Source organism: Portunus trituberculatus, chromosome 31 (genome assembly GCF_017591435.1).
Source record: "Portunus trituberculatus isolate SZX2019 chromosome 31, ASM1759143v1, whole genome shotgun sequence".
Classification (NCBI taxonomy): domain Eukaryota; kingdom Metazoa; phylum Arthropoda; class Malacostraca; order Decapoda; family Portunidae; genus Portunus; species Portunus trituberculatus.
This window is the reverse complement of record NC_059285.1, coordinates 1,417,086-1,444,715: the sequence shown is the minus strand read 5'-3', so window position 1 is coordinate 1,444,715 and position 27,630 is coordinate 1,417,086. Positions and strand designations below refer to the sequence as shown.

The following is a 27,630-nucleotide window of genomic DNA, read 5'->3' as shown; positions in this document are numbered from 1 at the left end:
ATCTATTGTAACAGGTTAAAGAATATGCTATTGCTCTTTTCTCTGTGACATCTATCCAGTCTAATGTTGGTGTTTTACTTCTGCATTTCTCATTGTCAAATGGCCCAAAATTACTAATTTGTTAAGAAGTTTTCTGTTGCAGTCAGCCCCTTCTTTCAGTAAGTAAAAAAGCTACTAGCAGGTGGTTAGCCTGGTGCTGCCTTACCCTGGGAGTAGGAAGTTTTTTTTTTTTTTTTTTTTTCCCAGTTAAGAAGATTAAAAACTAATAATAGGTGTTTGTTGCATCTTCTTCACTAGTTCCAGCCTAAACACTACAAGCACTAGCCATATGGAGGTGGTTATGGGCTGCAACACAGCAAAACCAGGTAATAACAGATAATTGGTAATCTTGTCTGTAATATTTTTCTTCTTAATTTCCAGCTAGATAGTAATGTTTTAGTAATCTCACAATCTCATGCCTCATCAAATCTCATTGATTCTGTTACTGCCATTATATAAATCAAAGTACTAGTATTGTGATGCATGATGGCATCTCACCTGTCACTTTTACATGGTTTAGTGCTCAAAATCTACCTTTGTATTGGCTCTTCAAGAAAAGAAACTTGTACAAAGAAAGGAATCCATCATGCTAGCACATCTGTGATATAAAAGCCAGTGAGGTATACATGTAATGAAATAATATCCAGGGTCAATGGTTTACTTTTCTTATGGAACATAGGACACTTTTGTGCTCCAAGGATCATACAATAATGTGCAAGTTTGGTACATTATTGTATGTTGGTGTGGAAGAAACTTATTATTTTATTGATGCATTTTATGAATTACTGAACACAACCTACGAGTCCTTATTACTGTTGATTTAAATATTTTCTAACTGATGGGCAGACTTCAGTGAGTGCATCAGCTGCCTAATATTTCCCTGTGTCACACCAACACTCTTCCACCAATATCCTCTCCTAAAGTACTATACAAGTGGGAATGTTTTAAGAGTATTTCTATTATATGTATTGTAAAAAATATATATTTACAAGTGGTGACTGGGACAGCTTGGATTGCTTTGTGTAACACAAATGTATAACATCAATTAAGCTAGCAAGACGGTTTTGTGTTACTGGCAAATGGACCAACTCACTTATCTTAGAACATAAATATGTCAGTCCACCAGTTGCCTTAAACTCATCACAACCAGTAAGCTGACTAACATCAGCATCATCAAATAAAACAAAACATTGTAAAAAAATAAGTTTTGAAAATACACGGTAATTTTTAACAGATAATTCCTGCTAATACTGAAGGCTAGCACAGACTTTACCTATTATTGTTTGTCAGGAAGAAACCTCCCATTTCAAGGCCATCACCTGGACTAACACTCAAGGAAGCATGTCTCACAGCAATTGTACAAAAGTAATTCTGCATAACAATGGAAGCCATACTGCTCACTGCTGTGCTGCTGCAGGAGCTAGAGGAAGCAGGCCATGTGCTTCTTGACTGAAGCACCTCAGGTCACTCAATATTTGCATATTTTATGTGATTAGTAACAATAAATTGTGGCTATCATGTTACATTGTGCAACATAGCAAATATATATAAATTCTTCATTTTTTGGGAAAATTAAATGTATATCAAAGAAAACCTCATTGAATAAAAAAGATTACTTTATATTACCAACAAACGTAGAACTGGTTGCTTTTATTATACACATGGTATGAATTTGATTCAGGAGGAAGAAAACTATTGGCCACTGAAACAGTGGGAGTGTTATGGTCCTAGACCTTTGGAGTTCACAGGAATGACAACACTTATTTATGCGAGGTCAAGTTGCTAGCCCTGGCTATGCTGCTGAACGGTTTGTGTGTATATGCAGATGTTTGTCTGCCAGTACCACAAGTTGACTGGCCAAGAGCAATGGTGATGCCAGCCAATTCAATGTCTGCTCTTGTGACATTTGGTGAAAAGAATTTTGCAGTTAAATATTGCAACATTCCTTTAACATTAGTCTTTATCCTCTTGTTACTTCTCATAACCACCAGTTTGTCCACTGAGTTTCATTTACCCACTATAATGGTAATTCTATCTGGCTTATTTCTGGACACAAAGTCGTGTTCACAAAAATATTTGTTATTCCATGAGAATGCTCAAACAGACACATATCTGGACTGGCCTTATGGTAGGATATGTATTAAATATTTTTACATACACACACAAGTGCACACATGCACCCACACACACACACACACACACACACACACACACACACACACACAAACATACACACACACACATGCACACAGAAAAGGAAAGGCAAATGACTCGTGTACTATAAAAGTTATTCTTTTATACATATCTAAAATGCAAAAATACTGTATAGCATAGCTTGTGTCTATTTAGGCAGCTGCTACAGTGCCCCTGCTTCATCCTTCCTACAGCTGCCACACCACAATGCTACTTAAGATATATGGCACCTCTGAGCTTTTCCACCACCTTGTGTACCACACCACACGCTGGCTGGACAATGGCTACTAGTGCAGGTTCCTATTGTGCAGGTCCAGGATGCGGTGGCCAGCCACGTACACTCGGGCAATGTTGCGGTCATCACCAGTGTATAGGAACTTTTGGATCTTGTCATCTATGGCATCCTGTAATAACAATGACTATGGTCCATTATTCAATGTAAAAAAATTGGGAATAGTTAAGTTCTAATTATGACAGAAAACTTTGAATTCTGAATTGCATTAATTTCTGCTCCTGTTTTTGTCTCATGTTTGTTGCCCTGCATGCATTAAGTTAACACAGGAGAGACCATGAGGTACTGCGTGTGGCCTGCTATGTTTGCTGATGAATCAATTAATCTTGTCTGATGCAAGGAATACATGATTATAATTCATAACACACTGCAAAAGCTGTCATTCATTATGGCAGATTTATTGTACATACTTATAAATCTATTAGTCTAACTTTGTTGCATTTGCTGTTTTCCTTGTTGCTCCACTGTCCTGTTTCAAATGTACTGCATATGTACATCAGACAAAAATGGTTATGTATACTGTGGTTCCTATATGCCTAGTAGTAATATTGCTTCCCAACAGAACTAGAAAGCTAGAAATCTTATTCTGATGTGAGTTTAAGTGTGCACTTTATCTTGGCTAAGTCCCCTTTTGAGGATGTCAGTCTGACAAAACACTGAGAGGCTACTGACCTTACTAAAAACATCCACAGCTGAGCCAGGAGCTGTCACATCGATCAACAGAGCATCGAACTCCTTGTCTATTTCAAAATTGCCAATACGATCTTCCATGTTGAGTACTGGACAAGTTGTAATAAAGAAGTGTTAGTACATTACCAACAAAGAACAGTTCTTCAGTGGTGAAACAAAACAGATCTACTCAAAGTATGTTATATCTAACCAATTACTTCTATATTATTATTCAGCCTAATGAACATAAAATTCAGGCATATTTTAAAACTGACATTAAGCAAAGGCATTCCTCATTTTCTTTAAAAAGCAATATCCACTAATAAACATCAATTATAAGAATAACAATGGCTTAATATTGAGACCTGAAATGACATAAGTAAGATGCTGTTTCCTTAATATGTGGGATAGTACCCTTGGAAAATAACTGAATTAGAATGTACTGGTGTGCAAGATGAATTAGATGCTTAATCCAATGAAGTGCTCAATACATATCTAGTTTTTACCTGTACTTTAAATGTTTTTTGGCATACAAATCTTTTTACTATGAAATTAGAAAGCATATTTATTTTAATACATGGTTAAGATGTAGGCAATGCATCAAAGGAATGGAAAAATGATACATAAAATGGGAGGTAGGAGATAGTTCTGGTGTTTTCAATAGCTTATGAAAGATAGCACTCCTATTTTAGACTTCTTTTCAGCAAATACTGTTCCATTCACTTTCTCTAATGTGCCTTCCTCACCTTTGGCACCCCCAAGAGTAGCCATGCGGAAAGCTTCCTTGTATGAAATTCGCTGGTAGTCCTGGTCACGGTCAAGAGCCAATACATTAGACACCTGTAGGGATTGTCTGATGGCATCCAGGATAGAGGAGCTATAGCCGCCAGAGCAATCTGTAGGAGGAAAGTTTATTAATAAAAATCATCAGAATGTTCTCTGATTCCCAGCAAAATTTGCTTATTTAGTGGAATGAAGCTACCAAATAACCCCTGAATCATAGTCATTCATGGAGCTGTTCTGACTTCTTCCTTGATCATGTTATGGTTCATAACTTCTGTAAGGTGAACACATTGGGTGAAGGTGCAACAATTTCCCAATTACCTGTGCCAAGACCAACTTTAAGGCCATGGTTAAGAAGACGTCGGACATCACAGAGGCCAGAGCGGATGGCAATATTGGAGTTAGGACAGTGGGAGATGCCAACACCTCGCTCTCTTAAAGTGTAGATCTCCTCATCTCCCAGCCATATGCAGTGAGCCATCACTGACTAAAAACACAGCCAAAATAAACAAATTTTAAAGTCTGCTTTTGAAAATTAATAAACAAGTAAAAGTACTTTGTAAAAAAAAAAAAAATAACAAATTGATCATAAATAAATAGCCATACATGAAGTTGCTCACTTTCTCACTAAGAAGCCTCATGCTGTCATAAACATCAGTGTATGACTTGGCCCATGGGAAGAGTTCCTTCACCCAGTTGCATTCAGGCTGGGTCTCTCCCAGGTGACTCTGGATGTGGCAGCCATATTTACTGGCCAGCTGCCCTAGTGATGCTAGCTGGTCCTCTGGACATGTTGGGGCAAAGCGAGGCGTCACAATGGGCTGAACGAGAGGAGACTGCAAAAGAAAGAAGAGGGAATGCTCAATGAAAAGATGTGAAAAATCCACCAGCTATTACGAGCAAATACATCCCTCATCTTATGCTAACCTGTATGCCTCGTACGTATCTAATGAACTCCTCGGTGTCCCGGATGGAGTCCTGAACACTCATCTCACGATAGTATTCAGGACAGTTCCTCATCATGTTGACTTTTCCTATCAGTGCACGCTGCCCTTTGTCATGCACCACATCTGCCAGAATCTTGGATCCTTCAAGGTGGATGGTACCAAAGTAAGCAGCAGTTGTGGTGCCATTTCTAAGCAATCTCTCCTGTAAAATGAATAATAATGTTTTAAATCTTGTCGGATGGTGGGATGTACTACAACTGGTCGGCCTCCCTGAAGGATTTTCAATACTCGCTAAGCACCTTCCATGATCTTTCTTTATATATTCCATAATTTTTTGCTCTAAAGTTCGTAAATGCTGAAAATTATCAGCCTCTTTATTTGTATTTTACTTTCAGCTTGTCTCAATCTTTATTTTACTCTCTCTCTCTCTCTCTCTTACTTCCTCATGGTTCTCTAAAGCAATATCTACATTCTCTTGCACACATTCTTTCAACTACTTGGTTTCATCCATCTGGATCTGTAAAGGTTTTTTTTCCACAAAATGCCATAACACACACGACATCACCTATCTCACATTTCTTTATATATATGCTGGATGCATACATAAACATTTCTCTACTCATCCAAATAATATCCTGAAATTCTGCTCCTCCTTTTATCAAAGACTTTCAAAGATTTCAAATTTAATCATATTGTTTTCATATTAACTGATGCCTATACATACACTTCCAGGCATATTTGACAATGCCAATACTACTTCATTTACACTTTTCTTTAATGCTATACTCAATCAGCACACTATCATACATCATAATTTTTCAAATCTCCTTAATTATCTTGCCACTTTCATCACATCTTAATCACATAATATATTCAACTCTTCTTCACTCAGATAACTCTACCTAGACCTGTACCACCCATTCTCACATATACAATTCCTAGACGTAATCCATCCCCTTTTTTTCATATGTAACTTATTTTTCTTTCAAATAATTTATAGTGAAGCATACATCCCTAAATGTCATATTCATTTTCAACATTCTCTGCTCTTTGCCTGTTTTGAAATACTCTCAGTAGGTGCTAGTGACAAGTGGAGTAGTACTGTCACTCTGTATGCCAGAGAAAAGCAGATCTCAACATGGTAACAAAAAAAAAAAACTTCCTCATGCTATCCTGTTGTCTGCTGTGTCAACAAGGCTCATACTCACCACCACTTTGCTGTACACCTCACGGGCAAACAAGGTGTCTGAGAAGTTGGCCTCGGTGGGGAAGGTATACGTCTGAAGCCATTCCAGCAATGGTAGATCCATGGCAACCCCATTGTTGGGAAACTGTGATGCATGGATGTGGGTGTCAATCATTCCTGGCATCATGAATTGTCTGAAAAAAAGGAAATAATACTGTCAACATGATTTTTCTTTGGAGTCCTTCATGCACTGCTGCAGCAAGCTACAGTGCCATGGCCTCAGCATGCACATCAGTAAAATATGAGAATTAATATTTTCAGGCAACAATTTCTAGTCTTCTCATGCATGAGGATAACCTCGAAGCCAGTTGACCTTCACTTACCCTGGGGTCATGTAGTGGATGTTTGAATCAGTGAAGCCATACTCAGCCTTCAAGTGGTCCAGTTCTTCCAGGCTCTCCATGAATTCAATCTAGAATATTCAAGTTATATATTTTCCATCAAAAAGGAAGTATATGATGGGGAAGCAAAGAAATTCCTTATGATTTAAAAAAAAATCATACAAGAAAGATCAATCTTCAATATTCTGGAAAATAGACTGCTGGATTGTTTTTTCATATGTGTAGCAAACACAGGTGTCAGGATTTTGGAAAGGATTCTCAGCCAGTGCTTTAACACTCTCTCTCTCTCTCTCTCTGCATTAACTGACCTGGCTTCTATACTATCAATTTCCTCTAAACTTTCATTGAGTTTCAAATTGGTATACTACTGAAACATAGTACGTGAATGTAAGACACAGAGGTAAGAACCCTGAGAACAAAAAACAATCTCACATATTGCATGAGTGATATTTTACATGTTCTTATATTCTTCATGTATGATAAAAAAAATGGCCAAAGAAAAATAAACAAGTAAATAAATAAAACAAAATAAGTAAATGAGAAAGTTTGTCTATAATGTTGTTCCCAAAGGAAAACAGAAGTATAAGAACCAAGTGAGAGAGGCCAGTTTATTTTCTATGACATCCTAATAATCTTATTTTGAAGCACTTCAAGTTGTAGGCATAAAGAAATTCAGAAACAGGAAAAGTATTTCTGAATTAGTAAAGGAATAAAAGATAAAAGATAATGGCTAACTCTTGTCTCACATAAAAGAAAGATAGGTAGAATAAGGATGAGAGTAAGAGTAGAGTAGGCAGTCAGTAGAATCAGAAGATAGTAAGTGACCCATCATTATGGTGAGTGCAACAGTCTGTCTGTTAGAGGAAGGAATCAGTAAGGCATAAAGCTTTCACATATTTCACAGCCTGTAGAGTAAGGTTTTGAAATGAAGCAGGTAATCACCTTGGTGTTGAGGACGCCCATCACCATGCCCGGCAGCACCACCATAGGGGAATCATCAGTTGAATGTACAAATGCCCCAACAAACACTTCCATGTCTGACCTGGCTCGCTGTGGAGGACAGTCAGTCAGATTATTGGATCATATTCTGAAACACCTCCATGCCACACATTCACTATACTGTATTCAAAAAGCTTTACTCAAAGTGGCATGGGTTTCTATGGTGGGTTTTTTTTTATATGGTTCTAGTGTCAAGTTAACAAGATTTTTACATTATTAACAGGGGAGCCACTTTTTGTGAACCTGATTATTTATCTTTGATCTTTGAAAATAAACATGGTGAGAAAGCAAAGTGTTTCTAAATAAAGGCCATAGTTATGTTCTTTACTTCATTTATAATGTAGTCTAACTATGTGTTTGTACGAAAGAATGAGTTTTAGTGCAATATAGAAGTCTTCTCAAATCCATCTAATATCAGTGTGATAGTTTAAATAAATAATTTTCACCAACATCTACTGCTTATACTATCAACACAACTATCAATCACACTATCAATATACTAACCAACTTAGACTGACAGTTTTCCATGATTCTGTATATGGTGCTCTTGCTTATGTTGGGAACCTCTGGATTGAGGGAGAGAAATCTATTTCTTGTCTCCTCTATAGTTATGTCTTCCTTTTGAGAGAGAATGTCCATGATCATTTGTTCATGCTCATCAGACAGCTTCTTCTTACGGCCAGTGGAAGTCTTGCGTTGGATGCGGTGTTCCTTTTTGAACACCTGCACCACCGAAGACACAGTGGATTTGGCAAGGTGCATGAAGTCAGCCACTTCCCGTATTGTGCGGTTCTCATTGAAGAACAGACTGTGGATGGAGTGAGGGTGAAACGATCAAGCTCAGAACTTTAGAAATACGAATGGTTATTAGTGAAGAAAATTACATCCAGATAATTGGAGGAATCTCAAAAATTTCGAAATTTAGCTAAGTGATGTCTGGTTTGAGACCACATCAACAGTGCAATCAACTAACCTATAATATCTGAAACATATTGCCTTCAGCTGCATCACATACACAGGATGTGAATCAGTACCTAGGATTCTCTCATAAAACAATTTAACACTTTATATTTTATATCCTATAAAGTTAAAGCCATAATATATTTTTTTTATAACTTTTTATGCAAATAATCATACATCATGAGAATGACTGCCAGAACCCTACTGAGCATTTGACAGGTTAGGAACACATAATGAGGCAACAAAGCCAAGCAGATCATCACCTTATGATCATCTCCCGCTCAGCGATGGAAAGAGATCTGCGCTGGCGGCTGATGATATCCTTCTCTTGGGAATTGGTCTCTATGGGTCCAGTCTCCTCCATAATACTGACACTTGGCTCCAGTACACTGTGGTTTGTTGCTTGATCAGACCCACCACCCACTTTCTGCAATGTAGCATGTTACTGGCTATTAAGTGTATATACACACCACTGATTTACACTTTTCTAGATTTGAAGCACATATTTCAAAGGCAATTAATTCCATTATTACATGGTTTTAGTCTCATATAACACAGTTAATATCCCTGAATCCTTTTACATTCATTCTGGCTATCACATCACATATTACTGCAACCTTTCTTTTTGAACTCATTCTAAGTGAACTGTACCTAAACAGCATTGTCTTTTCTTTTCTCAGAACATTTCTTCCCTTATTCATCGTATGTACTTAACTAATAAACTTTTTCCTTTATTTACAGCAACTTGTAATCCTAAGTATGTATTTATAACAGTCTCCTCAAGAACATTATCATTCATAACTGGTCAACCTTCCACTAGCATTGCTCTCCAGTATAATAATATTTATTCATAATAATACATGTATATCACACTTCAATATATACTGTCTTCCATTAACAACTTACTTTTGGTTTTATTTTTTTCTTAAGTCCCCAGAATCGCTCAATTGGCTCAAGATATCGCTCTGGAGGGGGATCCATGCCAATAAGTCCTTTCTGCAATATAGCCAACATTAAATGTTAAGTTTGGGGCTTTCACAACACTGCAACCGTAGTTAATGCAGCATATAATATGCCTATTACACATACATCTTCACTACCTTGCCTCTCTCCAGAGTCCGGTAGATGGTGGTTTTAGAGATATGACCAAACTCCGGGAAGAGCTGTAAGAATCGTGTGCGGATCTCATCTACAGAGATATTGTCCCTCTCCTGTGACATCTCAAATAGCTGAAACTCTTGTGCTGTGGTTAGACGTCGCTTGCGTCCGGTGGCTGTCTTCTTGTGGATGCGATGCTCCTTCTTGAATACTTGTACCACTGACATAACTGTGGACTGTGGGAGTCCCATATATCGAGCAACCTGTAAAAATAAACCCCATTGTTTCTTTATGGACAAATTAAGTTTCCATAATGTTGGTATGTACTATATTTCAAATATAAAATCATAACAAAATACAAAAAGCAAAGATGGAAGCACTTCACTCCCACTGCCCTATTTTCACTCACCTCCCTGGACGTCTTCTTCTCATTGAACACCAAGTCTATAATCATCTCACGATGTGATGGGGAGAGTCTTCTTCGCTGAACCTTGATTTTTTTCTTTTCTAGTGTCTCCTGAACTTCTGTAGCCTCTGGCTCCACAGTTGTGTGAAAGAACTGTGCTGGTGCACCACTGGAGCATGCTGGAGGATTGGTACCTTCCACCACCCTCACTTCTGTTGTCCCTCCACTCCCCTGTACTACTTGTCCACCCTGCACCTGAGTGACCTGCACCTGAGTAGCCTGGACTTGGGCTCTCTGCACCTGAACAGCTTGTACCTGAACAGTCTGTACCTGTGTAGCCTCAAGAGAAGGAGGGTCTGGAGGCTGAGTCTTCACAATGGTAGGAGATTCTGAAGGCTGAAAGACAGTCAAATTCCTTATTACAATAAATAAAATAAAAAATAAATAAAATAAAATAAAACAAAACAAATAAAATAGAACTAAACAAAAATAAATAAAAACAAAGATGAAAATAAATAATAATAATAATGATATTAACAATAATAATAATAACAATAATAATAATAATAATAATAATAATAATAATAATAATAATGATGATGATGATAATGACAATGATGATGATAGTAATAATATTAATAACAATAATAATAATAATAATAAATAAACAAAATGAAGCATCACAATATTTTATTTCACAAGAGAGAGAGAGAGAGAGAGAGAGAGAGAGAGAGAGAGAGAGAGAGAGAGAGAGAGAGAGAGAGAGAGAGAGTCTTCATACTTACTGCTGCCTGTTGTTGCTGTTGTTGCTGCTGTTGTTGTTGTGGTTGTTGTGACTCAGGGGGTGGAGGAGGGGCAGAAGGTTCACCTAGGCCATTGGTGAAGTCATCATGGGGCACAGCATTGGCCATGGTGGTGATGTCTTGGGACATGGCTGAAGGTACAGAGCTAGCCACTCCGGCTCCACCAAGTGAGGCCAGATCCGTGGGTGGAACAGGGTTGGCCACAGGATTGCCCACCACAGGAGTGGAGGGAGATCCCGGGCCGGCAATCCAAAATGGGGTAAAGGACTGGGAAGTGGGCGGCTCCCCTCCAGATGACATTTTGTCCTGCTAAGTATATACCACTTTGATTTGATGCACTAGTTTACTAGCAGCCAAGCTTTATTTCCTCTAATAATTCTAGTAATATTACTAAATACAAAATTAGGGCATCAAGTTCTAGGGAATTGCTTCAGTAAATCTTACTGATAGAAGCTCCTCATGGAGCAGCTAAATTATGCACATATGGTTATGAATAATCAGTCTACAATATGTATGTGGGATTTTGTTTTAGGGTAAAGCATAGTTATGTTACAGTAATGTGATCCATCTTGCATTGCATTGCACCACAAATTCCACATCCTTGCCAATGCAACTTAATTGTTAAAATAGTGTAATATGTCTTAGTATGTTGGCTTCCAGTATAGAATTGCACATACTCTCTCTTTTGTTCAGCCAATGAGAGCTCTTTTGAATATGAGAATGTCATTGAATATCTCCATTATTTCTATCAAATTACCACATGTATACATGATAATCACAGCAGTCAGCCAGCTAACTGCACAGGTACCCAACATGACAATGGTAGCTGAATACAGTGGACATTAATTTAAATACTGACATTTTATTGTAGTTTCACAAACAAGACAACTTTGATGTGCATTTTTTTACGGTTGCACAATGTTCTACCAAAATTTAAAGTGCTGAACACTCAGTGGCACCAATACCATTTGAAGATGAGGAAGAGGAAGTTGACAAACCACATTCTGGGCCTTGCACTTCTAATCAAACTATATGATTATGTCTGGTTAGCTTAGATTAGCATCCTTGAAGGGACTGTCCGAGGGGAAGGGGCCAAAGTCCCCTCAGGTTATGTTAGGTTAATGTCCTTAAAGGGGGACCTATCGGGGAGTCAATGCCTCCACTTAGTTCAGGTTAAGATGGGTTAGGTTACAAATTTCCCTTCATTTTCAAAACATGGTTTCGCATCCTTAGACTTTTAATTACCCAAATTTGTCTTCTGCCATCATAACCCCCTACTTTGTAGTATTTTCCCACTAAATCTCCATGCTTGTTGGGTATAGAGGAAAAACAAGATAGAATGTATCGGGTTAAACTTCAATTTTACCAGTTTGGAGAGTAAATACAGAGATATGGTGGGAACGGATTAGCAAGATTAGTGACTGCAAAAAGTTCGACAGCGTAGGCCGTAGAGGGAGACGTGTGTAGACTTTTTTTTTTTTTTTTTTAGGTATTTCGTCCAGAGGCGGCGTTATTTTCCTTATACTTCTGACGTTTTCTAAATTTTTCAAATTTGGCCTCCCACACCCGAAAAATCCGCTTTCCCACCAGCTCCTGGAGAAGGAAAGGAATAGAATACGAAAGGAGCTACTATTGGATTTACCCTTGTCTAAATGATTGAAGTATCCCTACCTAAGTAGTAGTAGTAGTAGCGGCGAAATAATTAAAGCTCAACAGGTGATACAGCATTCATGTGTTAAGCGTAAATAACACAAGTTTTGAGAAACAGTCAACCATTGAGATGTTCACAACACATAGTAGTGGGCCACAGACACAGCCTACACATTCCTCGTGTACCATTTTCACTATTAAGTGTCGAAAACTTCAAAAGAAAAATGTCAAAACACGGTATGATTTTCACACGCGTTGGTCAGTTTTTATTTCAGTTCGTATAAATGAGATTTCCCCTCCCTGCCCTCCCCCGTGCCGTGCTGCCGCTGCCCGATGCCACACGTCGCTAGTGACACTCCGCATTTTCAGTTTTCATTTTGGTTCGTTCTTTCTTCAAACAAGCCTTTCCCATTTTCAGCACATCACACGTTTTCGAAAATCTGACATGAGCTGCAGGTAGCGGGAGACTAGGACAGGGATCTTTTCACGTCGATATCAAGCGGAATGGTCTACCCTACATTGTTCGATAGATAAATGGCATCGGCTTCCTCTTCCTTTCATTATACGAAATCGAAATATTCATTAAACCGCTCATCAAAATGACCACAGCTTAACACCTTAGTCACCTTAGTCATGTACGTTATATCTAGTTGTGTAGGTAGGCGTTATGTAATTCCCGTGATCTTTTATAAGATATACCATTTATCCTCAAGCTCACGACGGAACCCATAGCCATTACAGAGGCCAGGGCTCACTACGGCAGCCTGCTAAACATCACCTCTCTTCTTGAATATATGCTGAACTAAATGCGATAAAGCAAGATTAAGCCATGCCTCGACAAATGATTGAGCGCTAAGATAGAGTACTATAGTTATATTTCGTGGATGATGTTATCCTTATTCCGGCCTCTTCTGTCTTCACTTCCCTGCTCATCTCCCTCCTACCTCCCCAGCCTCTTGACCACAACATTCACAGCAAATTTCAAACATTATTGACGTTCCCTCAGAATTCCGTTTGTTTTTTAAAAAATGGGACGAAGATCTGTGAAAGCGCAGCTGTAGCATGAGGAAGCGCGGCAAACATGAATGAAAAGTTTTGAGCAGGAGGAGGGAGAGGGAGGTTGTTTTACCTCCGAATATAACGCAGCCACAAACTTGTTCATTTCGTACTACAGCTCGCCAGATCGAAACAAAGGGGAGGGAGCCACCACTAAAACCTCGATTCTCACCGCCAATCTCACACCTAACGCCGTATAGACACTTATGAATAGGGCCACTGATATGTCTAGAAAGTCACCACGACTATACGGTGATCAAAAGAGTGACTGAGCAGGAGGAAACGGGGGAAAAATAAACGGCATCTCTCCAAGGCTTCGGACGGCAGCCATATTGGATCGGCCACCCTTACCCGACTGAAGCTCACAGACACCGGGACGATAGGAACTGACAATGTCAAACCAAACAAAAATTCAAATTAATACAAATCCTGCATCACATTCTTAGCGATTTTCAGCCCCCGGAATCACTGGCGATAGGGCAGCGTACAGACACATCACACGAGAGCTGAGACCAACGAAAACGAGAGAAAAATGTAGCGAAATGAGAGGAGCGGGAGAGGGAAGGGGGGGAGCATGGACCCAGTCTGATCACTAAGTCCTTTTGCTTTTCACTTATTTTTCAGTATAATATGTAACATTCGTATTGCTACACACAGAACAACGGGCGGGAGCGTGGCGCGGGCCGGACACGTGCTGCAGGGTGCTGGGGTACTCACGGAGGAGGGCTGTACAGAGGGTTTATAGTTGAGAAGAAGGCGGTGGTGGTGACGGTGGTGGTAGTGGTAGTACTGGTGGTGGTGGTGCGAGGGAGGAAGGGAGGGAGGGCACACACACACGCCTGCCTGACTGCCTCCTCCACAGCCTCTTGCTGCTCCCTGCCTCCCTCCCTCCCGCGGCTACTCCCTCTCGCCTCAGCCTCCCGCTCAAACACAAGCTGCCAGCAGGACGTGTTCCGCCTGACGCTTCTTCCTCGCCACACGATCTGCCACCCTTTCACGCCACCGCCGTCCACGGCACTCAAACTACGCCCATGCCAGTTCATATGCAGTACCACGCTCACATCACTATAAACTAACGCGCCGCCACGCCCACACGATAGTCATTGCTAAGCCCACGCCACTCCACACGCTTACTTAACACGTTCATTCAATTAAAAACCGCCTAACCACAACTCCCATTTCATTACAAATAGATAGATAGATACATGGTTTATTGACCACACCAATATACAACACAGTCTATAATTACATTTAGTAAGCCTGTAAGATTAATTGTTAAATTAAGATCACAATATACAATATAAACATTATGAACCATTGTGATCCAAAATTATTCAAAAGTTCAAGACTGCTACTTATATATGAAGAAAAGAAGAAGTACTAAAATTATGTCAACTCTCAAATCTTATTAATGACTTTTTTTTTTTTCTTTTATTGTCAATGACAGAATAATTCATTCATATCATGTTCCCCGACGTTTAACAATAAGTGATACACCTTAAGTTCCTTTTTGTAAACTATAATATACTTCAACACATAACAGTTAATGTTTTGCATGGAACCTGAGGCCAATCAGCCGCCACCCGCGACATGGTGATATGGCGTGACCTCAAATAAATTTTACGTACGTGCAGTTCTTTATTATCATCACATGCACCACCAGGCCTCCACTTTGCCGCATGTAAATCCACCCTCCCACTAGGGGTACACAACCATGCCCACAATTCAAACATCAACATTCAACACCCACCTGACATACTGCAGGAGGAGTACCACTCCCACGTCACCATGTCACAACACTCCATAACGTAGTAGCTAGGACGTACATTCCTGCAACATGACACCCACAACACTCCACGTGAGTATCACTACCACGCCCACAATACTCCGGCCGCACGTGCGTATGCAATCCTTGTTCTCTTTACACATGCACAATTATTATAGTCCCCGCTCTCCACTATGTACGTACTGCACCACCACGTAGTCTGCAGACGTACCACCACGCCCCTTCCACTCTGGCAGTGCAATATATATATATATATATATATATATATATATATATATATATATATATATATATATATATATATATATATATATATATATATATATATATATATATATATATATATATACTTCCACTCCATTCCACTCTACACGTACGTGTACTAACACGTACACACATACACACACTCCATGCACTCTACACGTGCATTACCACCCCCATTCCACTCTGCACGTGCATTAGCTATTACGCCCACTCCACTCTCCACGTGAACTACCACGCCCACTCCATTCTCTACGTTCACGACCACCTACTTCCCCTCCACTCTTCACGTGCACGACCACAGCCATGCACGTGCACTACCACGCCCACTCCACTGCACGTGCACTACCACACTCACTCTACTTTGAACGTGCACTACCACACCCACTCCACTCTGTAAATGCAATACCACATACACTCCACTCTGCACGTGCACTTCCACGCCCACTCCACTCTCCACGTGCACTTGCTTCCACGTCCACGTACTCCACTCTTCACGTGCACTACCACGCCTGTACTCCACTCTGCACGTGCACTTTCACGCTCATACTCCATGCATTTTTCACGTGCACTACCACACACACGTACTCCACTCTGCACGTGCATTGCCATGCCCACTCCTGCATGTGCACTACCACGTACGCCCATTCCACTCTGCATGTGCACTACCACACTCACCCCACTCTGCACGTGCATTACCACACCCAGTCCATTGTGCACGTGCACCACCCTACTAGCTCCACTCTCCATGTCCACTATCACGCCCATTCCACTCTGCACGTGCACTACTACACACACACTCCTCTTTGCACGTGTACTACATCGCCCATTCCACTCTGCACGTGCACTACGTACGTACCACACCCACTCCATTCTGCACGTGCACTACCACGCCCATTCTCCACGTGCACTAGCTACCACGCCCACGTACTCCACTCTCCACGTGCACTACCACGCTCACGTACTCCATGCACTCTCCACGTGCACTACCACACACACGTACTCCAATCTGCACTTGCACTAACACGCCCAATCCACTCTGCACGTGCAGTACCACACCCACTCCACTCTGCACGTGCACTACCACATCCACGCTATGCACGTACACTACCACGCCCACTCCACTGCATATGCACTTCCACGCCCACTCCATTTTGCACGAGCATTACCACACCCACTCCGTTCTCCACATGCACTACCACGCCCACTTCACTCGATCTGCACGTGCACGATCAAACCCACTCCACTTTTCACGTGCACAGCACCCACTCCACTCTCTACGTGCGCTACCGCGCCCACTCCACTCTCCGAACACGTGCACTACCACGCCCACTCCACTCTGCACGTGCACCACCACACCCACTCCACTCCGTACGTGCACGACCACACCCACTCCACTCCATGTGCACTACCACGCCCACTCCATTTTTACGGGCACTACCATACCCACTTTGCTCTCTACATGCACTACCACTCCCATTCCACTCGATCTGTACGTGCACGACCACACCCACTCCACTATTCACGTGCACAACACCTACTCGGATCCGTTCTCCATGTGCACTACCACTAGCTCCCACTCCATTCTCCGTGCACGTGTACGACCACACCCATTCCACTCTACACGTGCACTACCACGCCCACTCCACTGCGCGTGCACTACCACGCCCACTCCACTCTACACGTGCACTACCACGCCCACTCCACTGCGCGTGCACTACCACACCCACTCCACTCTGCACGTGCACCACCACAACCACTCCACTCTGCACGTGCACGACCACACCCACTCCACTCTACACGTGCACCACCACAACCACTCCACTCTGCACGTGTATGACCACACCCACTCCACTCTGCACGTGCACCATCACAACTACTCCACTTTGCACGTGCATTACCACACCCACGTACTCCACTCTGAACGTGCACCACCACAACCACTCCACTCTGCACGTGCACGACCACACCCACTCCACTTTGCACGTGCACCACCACATTTTATTGACCACTCCACTCTGCATGTGCACGACCACACCCACGTAATCCACTCTTCACGTGCATTACTATGCCCACTCCACTCTGCAAGTGGACATCGAAGCCCACTCCACTCTGTACGTGCATTACCACACCCACTTCACTCTGCACGTGTACTACAACACCCATTCCCCTCTGCATGTGCACTACCACACCCACCGATTGATCCACTCTGCACGTGCACGATCACACCCACTCCACTCTCCTAGTGTACTACCACGCCCACTCCACCCTGCACGTGCACGACCACACTCACTCCACTCTCCACATGTATTACTACAGCCATTCGACTCTGCATGTGCACTACCACGCCCACTCCACTCGATCTGCACGTGCACGACCACACCCACTCCATTCTCCACGTGAACTACTACACCCACTCAACTCTCCACGTGCACTACTACGCCTACTATCTCCAAGTGCACGACCACACCCACTCCACTCTGCACGTGCACTGCCACGCCCACTCCACTCGATCTGCACGTACGTGCACTATACCGTAAACCGAATCCACTGCACGTGCACTACCATACATCCACTCCACTCTACACGTCCACTAACGTAAACCCACTCCACTGCACGTACACTACAACATCCACTCCACTCGATCTGCACGCGTGCAGTACCCACTCCACTCTGCATGCACGTGCACTACCACACCCACTCCACTGCACGTGTACCACCAAGTGCATGCCCACTCTATTCTGCACGTACATTACCACAACATACCATTTCACTACACGTGCACTATATAGGTATACCACACCCTTTTTAATTTTGTACGTGCACGTGCAATACCATACCCAGTCCACTCTGTAGTCTACTGTGCAAATGCTCTACCTAAATTTTATTTACAAAAGTACCATTGCAAGGTACACATAAATTTAGTGAAGATACAAGTGTGCACCAAGGAAGATACATAAATATATACTATAGAATCTTTCGTATGCACTCACTGTACAGGCTGAAAAGACCCGTTGGAGAGGTGACGGCGCGGCCGAGCGACAGCAGACACAGACAGACAGACAGCTGGGCGGCGTGTCAGCAGAGGCTTTGGTGTTACCCTGCCAGTGCCAGGAGGACAAGTTGGTGAAGCCTGCAAGTGTTCCGTGTCAAGTGTGTCCGGACATCGCTGCAATAATGTTCAGAAGGAAGCTAACGGCTCTGGACTACATGAACCCAGACAACTTCCACGTGAACGGTAATGTAAAGAATGAATGGTAACAGTGGATCACTCTTGGCACCGCTTGCAGGGTGATGCCGCTACACTACCGGTTGTTGGATCAGCATGGCACTCTGGTGGCGCCATAGGCTGGAATGTGACGGCATTGTGCTGAACATGCTGGTGTGAATGTGGGCGTGGGCGAGTAATGGGGTATTGAGCTGTGGTGCTGCCGGCACGAGTTTGGCTGCAGGTGACAGGTTTGCAGTTTCAGAGAATAATGTTACCACAGAGCTTCCCATTTATTTTAGAAATGACTGCATTGACATTTACTTTTGTACCTGAGGGACTGTTCCAGGTATTCACCTCATTATCACAGAATACATATTTCCAGTAGACTCATGGCCACATCAAGGACACTAATGTACTCTTGATGTGGGGGCTTTTCTGATCTGAAAATCGCTTCTTAAGACTCCTGCAGACTCTAACTTAACTGAACCTAATCTAACCCAATCTCACTTGTTAATCAGGCAGTTGTTACATGGCCTTACCAGTGTGACAGCTGCAGTAACAGCAGGGTATATATATATATTTTTTTATTGGTTACCTGAACACCAATATGATTATTGTGCCACCAATGTAATATCACTACCTTGAGTTTAATTATAGAGGAACTTTAATTCATCTCCAATAAATATAGGCTGTCACTTACAAAATTACTGCAAGGAAGACATCACTTAATTTACTTATTTATATACTTGTTACATTATTGATCATTAATAACAGTATGTTACAGTACTTTCATCAAAACACTTTTCTCAGATGAAAAGAGTTTTCGAGACCTTGTGGTGTGGCTTGAGGACCAGAAGATCCGTCACTACAAGATTGAAGACCGAGGAGCCTTGAAGGCTGTGGAGGAGAAAGACTGGGCCACAGGGTATCGCCGTTATTTGGGCAGTCTCAATTGTCCTATCAATCCCAATGAGCGTGCGGCTGTCCTAGATTGGCTGCTTGGACTGGCGGTGCGCTTTGAATACGGTGACAATGGTATGATTCTCTCTCTTTTTTTGTCAAGTAATCTTTTTGGATTTTTTATTTATTTATTTTTTTCTTGAGCTAATTTGGGTAATATATTTTAGTTTTTGTTATTCATTCATTCACTTGTTTTATTGTACTTTTCAGTGGACACGTATAAGAGTGAAACAGCAGAGAATGTTCGGAACCGGCAGAAGTCAGGTCCGAAGATGGTCAACACCAACCCTCTGGACGCTCTGGACTTTCAGAGTCCAGAGTTTAGAGGCAAGTCTTCTTTTTCATTTGCTCTCATTGTTTCTGGATTTATTTATTGAAGTGTTAAAAGGCATACATCAGAAGGGGTTCATTTGCTATTTTGTTAGTGTTTATTTCTTGAAGAATTTCATGATGGAAGATTTAAGAGAGTAATTGTGATATATGTATTCTGTCAGTATGAAATGGAATTTTAGAGCCTTAAATGTGGAAGTGTTAATAATGAAATCCCAATGAAGAATTATTGAATAATACAATTGAAGTCATAGTCTCCTCCCCAGAAGGGAACTCCAAGACTGGTGGTGGAGTTACCATTCTTTTATTTTAAGTGAAGATTGTATGTGTGTAGTAAGTGCTTACAAAACTACATGCACTTACTACACACACACACACACACACACACACACACACACACACACACACACACACACACACACACACACACACACACACATACCTGCGTAGTGTAGTGGTTAGCACCCTCAACTCACAATCGAGAGGCCCAGGTTCAAGTCCCGGTAAGCGACGAGGCAAATGGGCAAGCCTCTTAATGTGTGGCCCCTGTTCACCTTGCAGTAAATAGATAGGGGATGTAACTCGAGGGGTTGTGGCCTTGCTTTCCTGGTGTGTGTTGTGTGTTGATGTGGTCTCAGTCCTACCCGAAGATCGGTCTATGAGCTCTGAGCTCACTCCGTAATGGGGAAGACTGGCTGGGTGACCAGCAGGCGACCGAAGTGAATTACACACACACACACACACACACACACACACACACACACACACACACACACACACACACACACACACACACACACACACATCTTTCACTTAAAATGAAAAAATAGTGACTCCAACACTAGCCTCGGTGTCCCTCTTCTATGGAGGGGACCATAAATGCTCTCAGGTTGGACTGCTTTCTCGGTATTGACAATAAATGTCTTGACACCCCCCTCAACTTTTCCTTCATTAACTTCTGCAACATTTGTGGTCTTAGATCTAATTTTCAGTCTGTAGAACATCACCTCTCCTCTACTAAACTTCATCTTCTTTTCCTCACTGAAACACAAGTATCTGCGGCAACTGACAGTAGTCCCTTTTCTGTTTCCTCGTACTTTCTCTATCCTCATTTTTGTTCCAAAGCTGGATGTTGTGTCTGTGTGTACAATGATTTGACTTGCTCTTGTGCCCATACTCTTGAATCTTCAGAGTTTTCCACCATCTGGCTTCAGCTCAAAAGTCACGAGCTCTAACTAAAGTTATCTGTGTACTGTCTACATGTCCCATAACTCCTCTGACTGTAGGAAATTCTCTGACAAACTTCCAGAGTGGAGCACATTTTATCTCTTTATCATTTCATGAAGATTTCAGTGTTCACCACCAGTTTTGGCTTTCCTTTCTCTTCACTGATCATCTTGGTGAACTAACCTTAAACTTTTCTATCCTCCATGACCTAGAGCAACTGTGCAACACTTTACTCATATTCTTGATTGTCTTAGAGACATGGCCAACATTCTTAACCTTTTCCTTACCTCTAAACCTTCTGTTTATGTTCTTACCCATCTTCTCCATTTCTCCAGACCCTCCTCAGGATCCCCCAAAGTGGAGATGCTTCTGGCATTTCGCCTCTGCGTGTTGGGGGACCCGAGGAGGTATTATGCTGATTTTCCCTGGAATGATTACTATTTTTGTGTCAGAGACCCATCTCTGTGTGCTGAGTGTATCACATAGATGATAGTGTCTGGCATGAAGGCATACATTCCTCATTCTTTTTCTCAACTTAAACCTTCCAAACCTTGGTTTAACACAGCTTCTATACATGATAGGTTGCTCACAAAAGGTACTTGAGCTTTCCATCACCTAAATCTCATGCATTTTATATTTCACCTCGGAATCATTCCAAGTCTGTTCTCCAATTTACCAAACACTCTTTTATTGATAAAAATGCCAAAATCTTTCAAAATCCAACTCCCTTCAAGACTTTTGGAATCTGGCCAAAAAACTTCTCCAATAATTTTCCCTCTTCATCTTTCCCTCCTTTATATCATCCTTATGGCACGACTACTATCACATCTGTCTTTAAAGCTGAACTTTTCTCTCAAACCTTTGCTAATGACTCTACCTTGGAATCCCTCCCCTTCTCCCTTTGACTATTTCATGCTGCTTAATGAAATAATTTTGGTATGATGTTTTTCATGCCTAAACCTGAGGCATGGCCTAAATCCTAGGAAGACTTATGGACCTGAAGGGGTCTCTCCTATTATTCTCAAAAATTGTGCCTTTGTGCTTGTACCTTGCCTGGCCAAACTCTTCCAAAAATGTCTACCTATCCTTCTTGCTGGAAGTTTGCCTACATTCAGGCTGTTCCTGAAAAGGGTGACCATTCTAATCCCTAGAACTACCAGCCTGTAGCTTATCTAAAGTCTTTGAATTTATCCTTAATAGGAAGATTCTTAAACATCTGTCACTTCATAGTCCTCTGATTGTCAATATGGCTTCTGTCAAGGCTGCTTTACTGGTGATCTGGCCAGGGGTGTGGAGTCGGAATCGGAGTCGAGGAGTCGAAGAGTCGGCTACTTTTGGCCGGAGTCGGAGTCGGATTCAGAGTCGCAGGCGGACTCGGTAAAAATATGAGCGACTCCGACTCCTTTACGTGATGAATTTTCGAGTAAAGATTCCACTTCATGGAGATTGGAAATTCCTACAAATTGGGAGAAATTGACTTTGTGGAGGATGTGTCCAATCAAGCACTACATATAAAGAAAATTTTTATTAATTTATGATAATTATATAATCGTCAAGTACACTTTTATTATGGATTGACTCGAAAATATGTAAGTATTGATTGTCTTAACTTTCGTCTTATTTAAGTGTGGCAACTAGCGGGCTTTTTGTTTAATCTTTTCCCTTGGCCACCATCCCTCATGTAAAAAAAAATAGACTATATCGTTGTACTGTAAAAAATAAAACGGAGTCGGAGTCGGAGTCGCAACCTTCAAATTTCCTGGAGTCGGAGTCGCAACATTTAAATTTACTGGAGTCGGAGTCGGACTTTTGAAAATCTGACTCCACACCCCTGGATCTGGCTTTTCTTACCAGTTCTTGGTCATTTTCTTTTCAGAGATTTGGTGAAACTTTTACTGTTGTCATAAACATATCAAAAACACTCTCATTGATTCATCCCTTCATCTAGTGAACTCTGGAAATTCCTGCCTGCCTTCCTATGACCTGAATTAATTCAAAAGGGAGGTTTCAAGACATTTTTTTCATTCATTTAGTTAACTCTTCTGCCCCTGTTTGGTGACCAGCATCTCAGCAGGCCTTTTTTAATCACAGTTTTTCTGCTCTTAACTGGTTCCTTCCTGCATAAAAGAAAAACTAGGTAAGACAATAAATAGATAAATGTATCCCCTCATTTTCCTAAATAGAGCTTCAGTGTATATGTCAGGTAATAATAAAAGAAATTGTTCATTTTATTTGTCAATTTTCTCTAAAAGAATCTCTTGATATCTGCTAAAAGGACAAGAATTATTCTTATGTATGTACATTTCTTGTCTTTATCTTTTTTTGCTTGACATTTTCTTGTCTTCCTACACACAGATGGAGTTAACAGACTTGCAAGTCAGCTTGGAGTCACTCAACACCCTGACCACTTGGTGACCCTCAAGGCTATTAGTAAGTTGATTACATCTAGACTCTCAGCGGAGGCCATGCAGAATCCCGGTGAAGTGATTCACCAGGTAAGTTCTGTCACTGAAAATTGTAGTGTATGACAGAGTTGACTAACAAGTTGGTGAACAGGGCATGATCAGTAGAATAAATTTTTTTGTAAGAAGATTTTTTTTCAGTATGATATAAATCTTCCAGAGTTAGGCACACCTTAAATCCTCATAGTAAATAGTGTAAAGAATGACTGTTTGTGAATTCTGCTGTGTATCACTCCTCAATTCCTTTATTTTTGTCCTTTTCTCTGCTTTCTCCCTTTATTACTTAATTTTGCATTTTCTCACTTCCTGTGTTTGTCCATTTACTCCTAACTCAAAGTATTATTATTCAGTTTTCCTACACCATGGTGGCAATTGTATTTTAGTGCTTCTTTATTATCTTTAGATTGTAATTGATAGTTCCTTAGATTTTTATGGCATGCTATCAGTGTGGTGTTGCTAACTGTCTGACTTTCTCAGAGTAACAGTGACTGGCGATGGTGGCAACACACACACACTGATTGTTATTTATGTTATAATTGTCACTTTAATCTTTATCATTATTTGCTTTTCAGTGTTACTTTTCTCATTCTTTATTTTCATCCACCATTACCAAACTCACTCAGGCTTGGTGTTGACTTACCAAAGAGACAGGGAGGGTTTGTTTGTAGTATGTGCTCCTTGCCATCTTTGGTCTTTGTAATTTTCTTGTGTGTGTGTGTGTGTGTGTGTGTGTGTGTGTGTGTGTGTGTGTGCGTGTATTCACTCACTGTTTGATCTGCTGCAGTCTCTGACGAGACAGCCAGACGTTACCCTACGGAGCGAGCTCAGAGCTCATTATTTCCGATCTTGGGATAGGTCTGAGACCAGGCACACACCACACACCGGGACAACAAGGTCACAACTCCTCGATTTACATCCCGTACCTACTCACTGCTAGGTGAACAGGGGCTACACGTGAAAGGAGACACACCCAAATATCTCCACCCGGCCCTGGGAATCGAACCCCGGTTATCTGGCTTGTGAAGCCAGCGCTCTAACCACTGAGCTACCGGGCCTTGTGTGTGTGTGTGTGTGTGTGTGTGTGTATTTACCTAGTTGTAGTTTTACAGTGCCTGGGCTTTATGCTCGTGTGGCCCCGTTTCCATATCTACACTTATCCAATTTTTCTTTAAAACTATGCACACTCGTTGCTGACACCACTTCCTCACTCAAACTGTTCCAAGTCTCAACACATCTTCACGGGAAACTGTGTGTGTGTGTGTGTGTGTGTGTGTGTGTGTGTGTGTGTGTGTGTGTGTGTGTGTGTGTGTGTGTGTGTGTGTGTGTGTGTGTGTGTGTGTGTATTTACCTAGTTGTAGTTTTACAGTGCCTGGGCTTTATGCTCGTGTGGCCCCGTTTCCATATCTACACTTATCCAATTTTTCTTTAAAACTATGCACACTCGTTGCTGACACCACTTCCTCACTCAAACTGTTCCAAGTCTCAACACATCTTCACGGGAAACTGTGTGTGTGTGTGTGTGTGTGTGTGTGTGTGTGTGTGTGTGTGTGTGTGTGTGTGTGTGTGTAATTCACTGTTTGATCTGCTGCAGTCTCTGACGAGGCAGCCAGACGTTACCCTACGGAACGAGCTCAGAGCTCATTATTTCCGATCTTGGGATAGGTCTGAGACCAGGCACACACCACACACCGGGACAACAAGGTCACAACTCCTCAATTTACATCCCGTACCTACTCACTGCTAGGTGAACAGGGGCTACACGTGAAAGGAGACACACCCAAATATCTTCACCCGGCCGGGGAATCGAACCCCGGTCATCTGGCTTGTGAAGCCAGCGCTCTAACCACTGAGCTACCGGGCCGTGTGTGTGTGTGTGTGTGTGTGTGTGTGTGTGTGTGTGTGTGTGTGTGTGTGTGAGTAATTCACCTCAGTCGCCTGCTGGTCACCCAGCCAGTCTTCCCCATTACGGAGCGAGCTCAGAGCTCATAGACCGATCTTTGGGTAGGACTGAGACCACAACACACTTCACACACCGGGAAAACGAGGCCACAACCCCTCGAGTTACATCCCGTACCTATTTACTGCTAGGTGAACAGGGGCTGCACATTAAGAGGCTTGCCCATTTGCCTCGCTGCGCCGGGACTCGTACCCAACCCTCTCGATTGTGAGTCGAGCGTGCTAACCACTACACTACGCGGTGTGTGTGTGTGTGTGTGTGTGTGTGTGTGTGTGTGTGTGTGTGTGTGTGTGTGTGTGTGCCTTATTTTGTGAAAATTTATTCATACTGCATGATATACTTGGTAAAAAAAAGTGCAGAAAAATAATTCATGAAGTTAGTTATGACTGCCAGCACTTACAGGATATTTCTCCAACTTCTTTATTCATTTAACTTGACTATCATAGTGAGTTTTGTTGCCTCTATTAATCAGGATTGTTTTTTATAAGTTCTGTGATTTTTCTCATAAAGTATCTTGACTTCATCTATCATTGGAGTCAATGGGTTTATAGAGTTTGTTCAATCATTTCCACTTCACAGATTATTTTCAGTCACAATTTTTAGGGTGTGGAATTATATGTCCTCTGATGCATTTTTATTTATCTGCATTCTGACTTTCAATTGTTCATCATACATTCACTATTTTTAGGGTGTAAAATTGTATGTTCTGATGCAGTGATATTTACCAGTGTTTACACAATGATATGTTATTGCATATTGATGTATATAAAATTTTGAATTAGTTTGGAATTTAGATTGTGGCAGACATGATCATCTTTATATTTGTTCCTCCAATTCTTCCAGGGAAAGGCGTACCCTATTTTTGAAGCTGACTTGGGGTTTGAGACAGGTGACCCTGTGTTAAATAATGCTGGGAAAGCTCTGCGTCTCATGTACATCCACGACCTGCGTAACCTCCAGACCCACATCAATGAGAGCATAGTGGCTGTGCAGACAATTACTGCCAATCCCAAAACTGATACAAAGTTGGGCAAAGTGGGACGCTAATCTTCCTTCTGAGAGCTATGCTGGTGTAGAAACAAGGATGCTATGCTGGTGGTGTTCTCTATGTAAGGATGAAGGAAACGAGCAGCTTTAAGGAACATTGTAAGCTGTTTTCCTGTGGCTTGTATTGTGTTACTGGAACATCATTATACTTGAGTAAAAATTATAATGGCATATGATTATGAAAAATTTTGATAAAACTTTCTGTGTTTGATTATTACATGTATCATACCTTTGAGAGAGTAAAATTTACACTTGTTACACAATATGGTGTAAATATCTGCCCAGTTTTTTTCGTGCATCACTCTTCTTTACTTACGTCTTTTTTTACTGGAGCTCAGTACCTCACATTGTATGTCATCTTATGATATATATATAAACAGATATATGCATAGTACTTGAAACTCACATTGTAATAACATTAATGGATTTTGGCCAGTACATGTTACTAGCAGTTGTTGAACTGATATGTCTATATCTAAAAAAAATAGCTTCAAGGTTGACAGTTTTGCTTGAAAGTTTTACACAATGACTAATAATTTACTAATAATTTATGAGCAGTGTAAACATATGTGCCCTCTGTGATACTGCTTGCCCTTTCTTTAATATGCATCTTAAAATCCAATTTTTTTATTTTCTTCCAACCTCCTCCCCATTGTAGTCCAGGAATTGTGAGAGGTCACAATCACAGTAATGTGGCTAAGTTTCTTCACTAATTATTGTAGTATTCATTTAATAAGTTAATAAAGCTATAACTCATCATAGTTGTGGCAGTGTGCATCAGAACAGCAGGAATAAACTGCTTGATTATGATGCATGATATGAATGAGAAACTATCTATTTGAGTATGTATCTGTGTAGTTTATTTTGATCTTTATTCTGTTGTCTGTGTGTAATAAGCCATGCTGAC

At 41.4% G+C, this 27,630-nt stretch overlaps 2 protein-coding genes across 8 annotated transcripts; one reads left to right on the top strand and one right to left on the bottom strand.

Moving 5' to 3' along the window:
• Positions 1-683: 683 nt before the first annotated feature.
• On the bottom strand, positions 684-15,366 carry LOC123511511. 7 transcript variants are annotated; one of them, XM_045267476.1, is made up of 16 exons: positions 15,233-15,366; positions 10,759-11,082; positions 9,977-10,369; positions 9,570-9,830; positions 9,376-9,465; positions 8,733-8,896; positions 8,014-8,317; positions 7,453-7,560; positions 6,493-6,581; positions 6,132-6,303; positions 4,904-5,125; positions 4,597-4,812; positions 4,298-4,463; positions 3,940-4,089; positions 3,197-3,303; positions 684-2,636 (listed from the first exon to the last, which is right to left on the bottom strand). In XM_045267476.1, exons 2-16 carry the CDS (start codon positions 11,074-11,076, stop codon positions 2,520-2,522), a joined length of 2,877 nt encoding a protein of 958 aa, XP_045123411.1. In that variant the 5' UTR covers positions 11,077-11,082; positions 15,233-15,366; the 3' UTR covers positions 684-2,519. The 7 variants fall into 7 exon arrangements, with proteins under 7 accessions (XP_045123411.1, XP_045123412.1, XP_045123406.1 ...); XM_045267477.1 differs by having other exon boundaries at positions 10,759-11,085; positions 15,233-15,364; XM_045267471.1 differs by lacking the exon at positions 15,233-15,366 and adding an exon at positions 14,200-14,787.
• On the top strand, positions 15,226-26,921 carry LOC123511513 (RNA transcription, translation and transport factor protein-like). The gene is made up of 6 exons (XM_045267479.1): positions 15,226-15,340; positions 18,530-18,767; positions 19,551-19,775; positions 19,911-20,027; positions 23,613-23,752; positions 26,520-26,921. Exons 1-6 carry the CDS (start codon positions 15,320-15,322, stop codon positions 26,721-26,723), a joined length of 945 nt encoding a protein of 314 aa, XP_045123414.1. The 5' UTR covers positions 15,226-15,319; the 3' UTR covers positions 26,724-26,921.
• Positions 26,922-27,630: the final 709 nt, after the last annotated feature.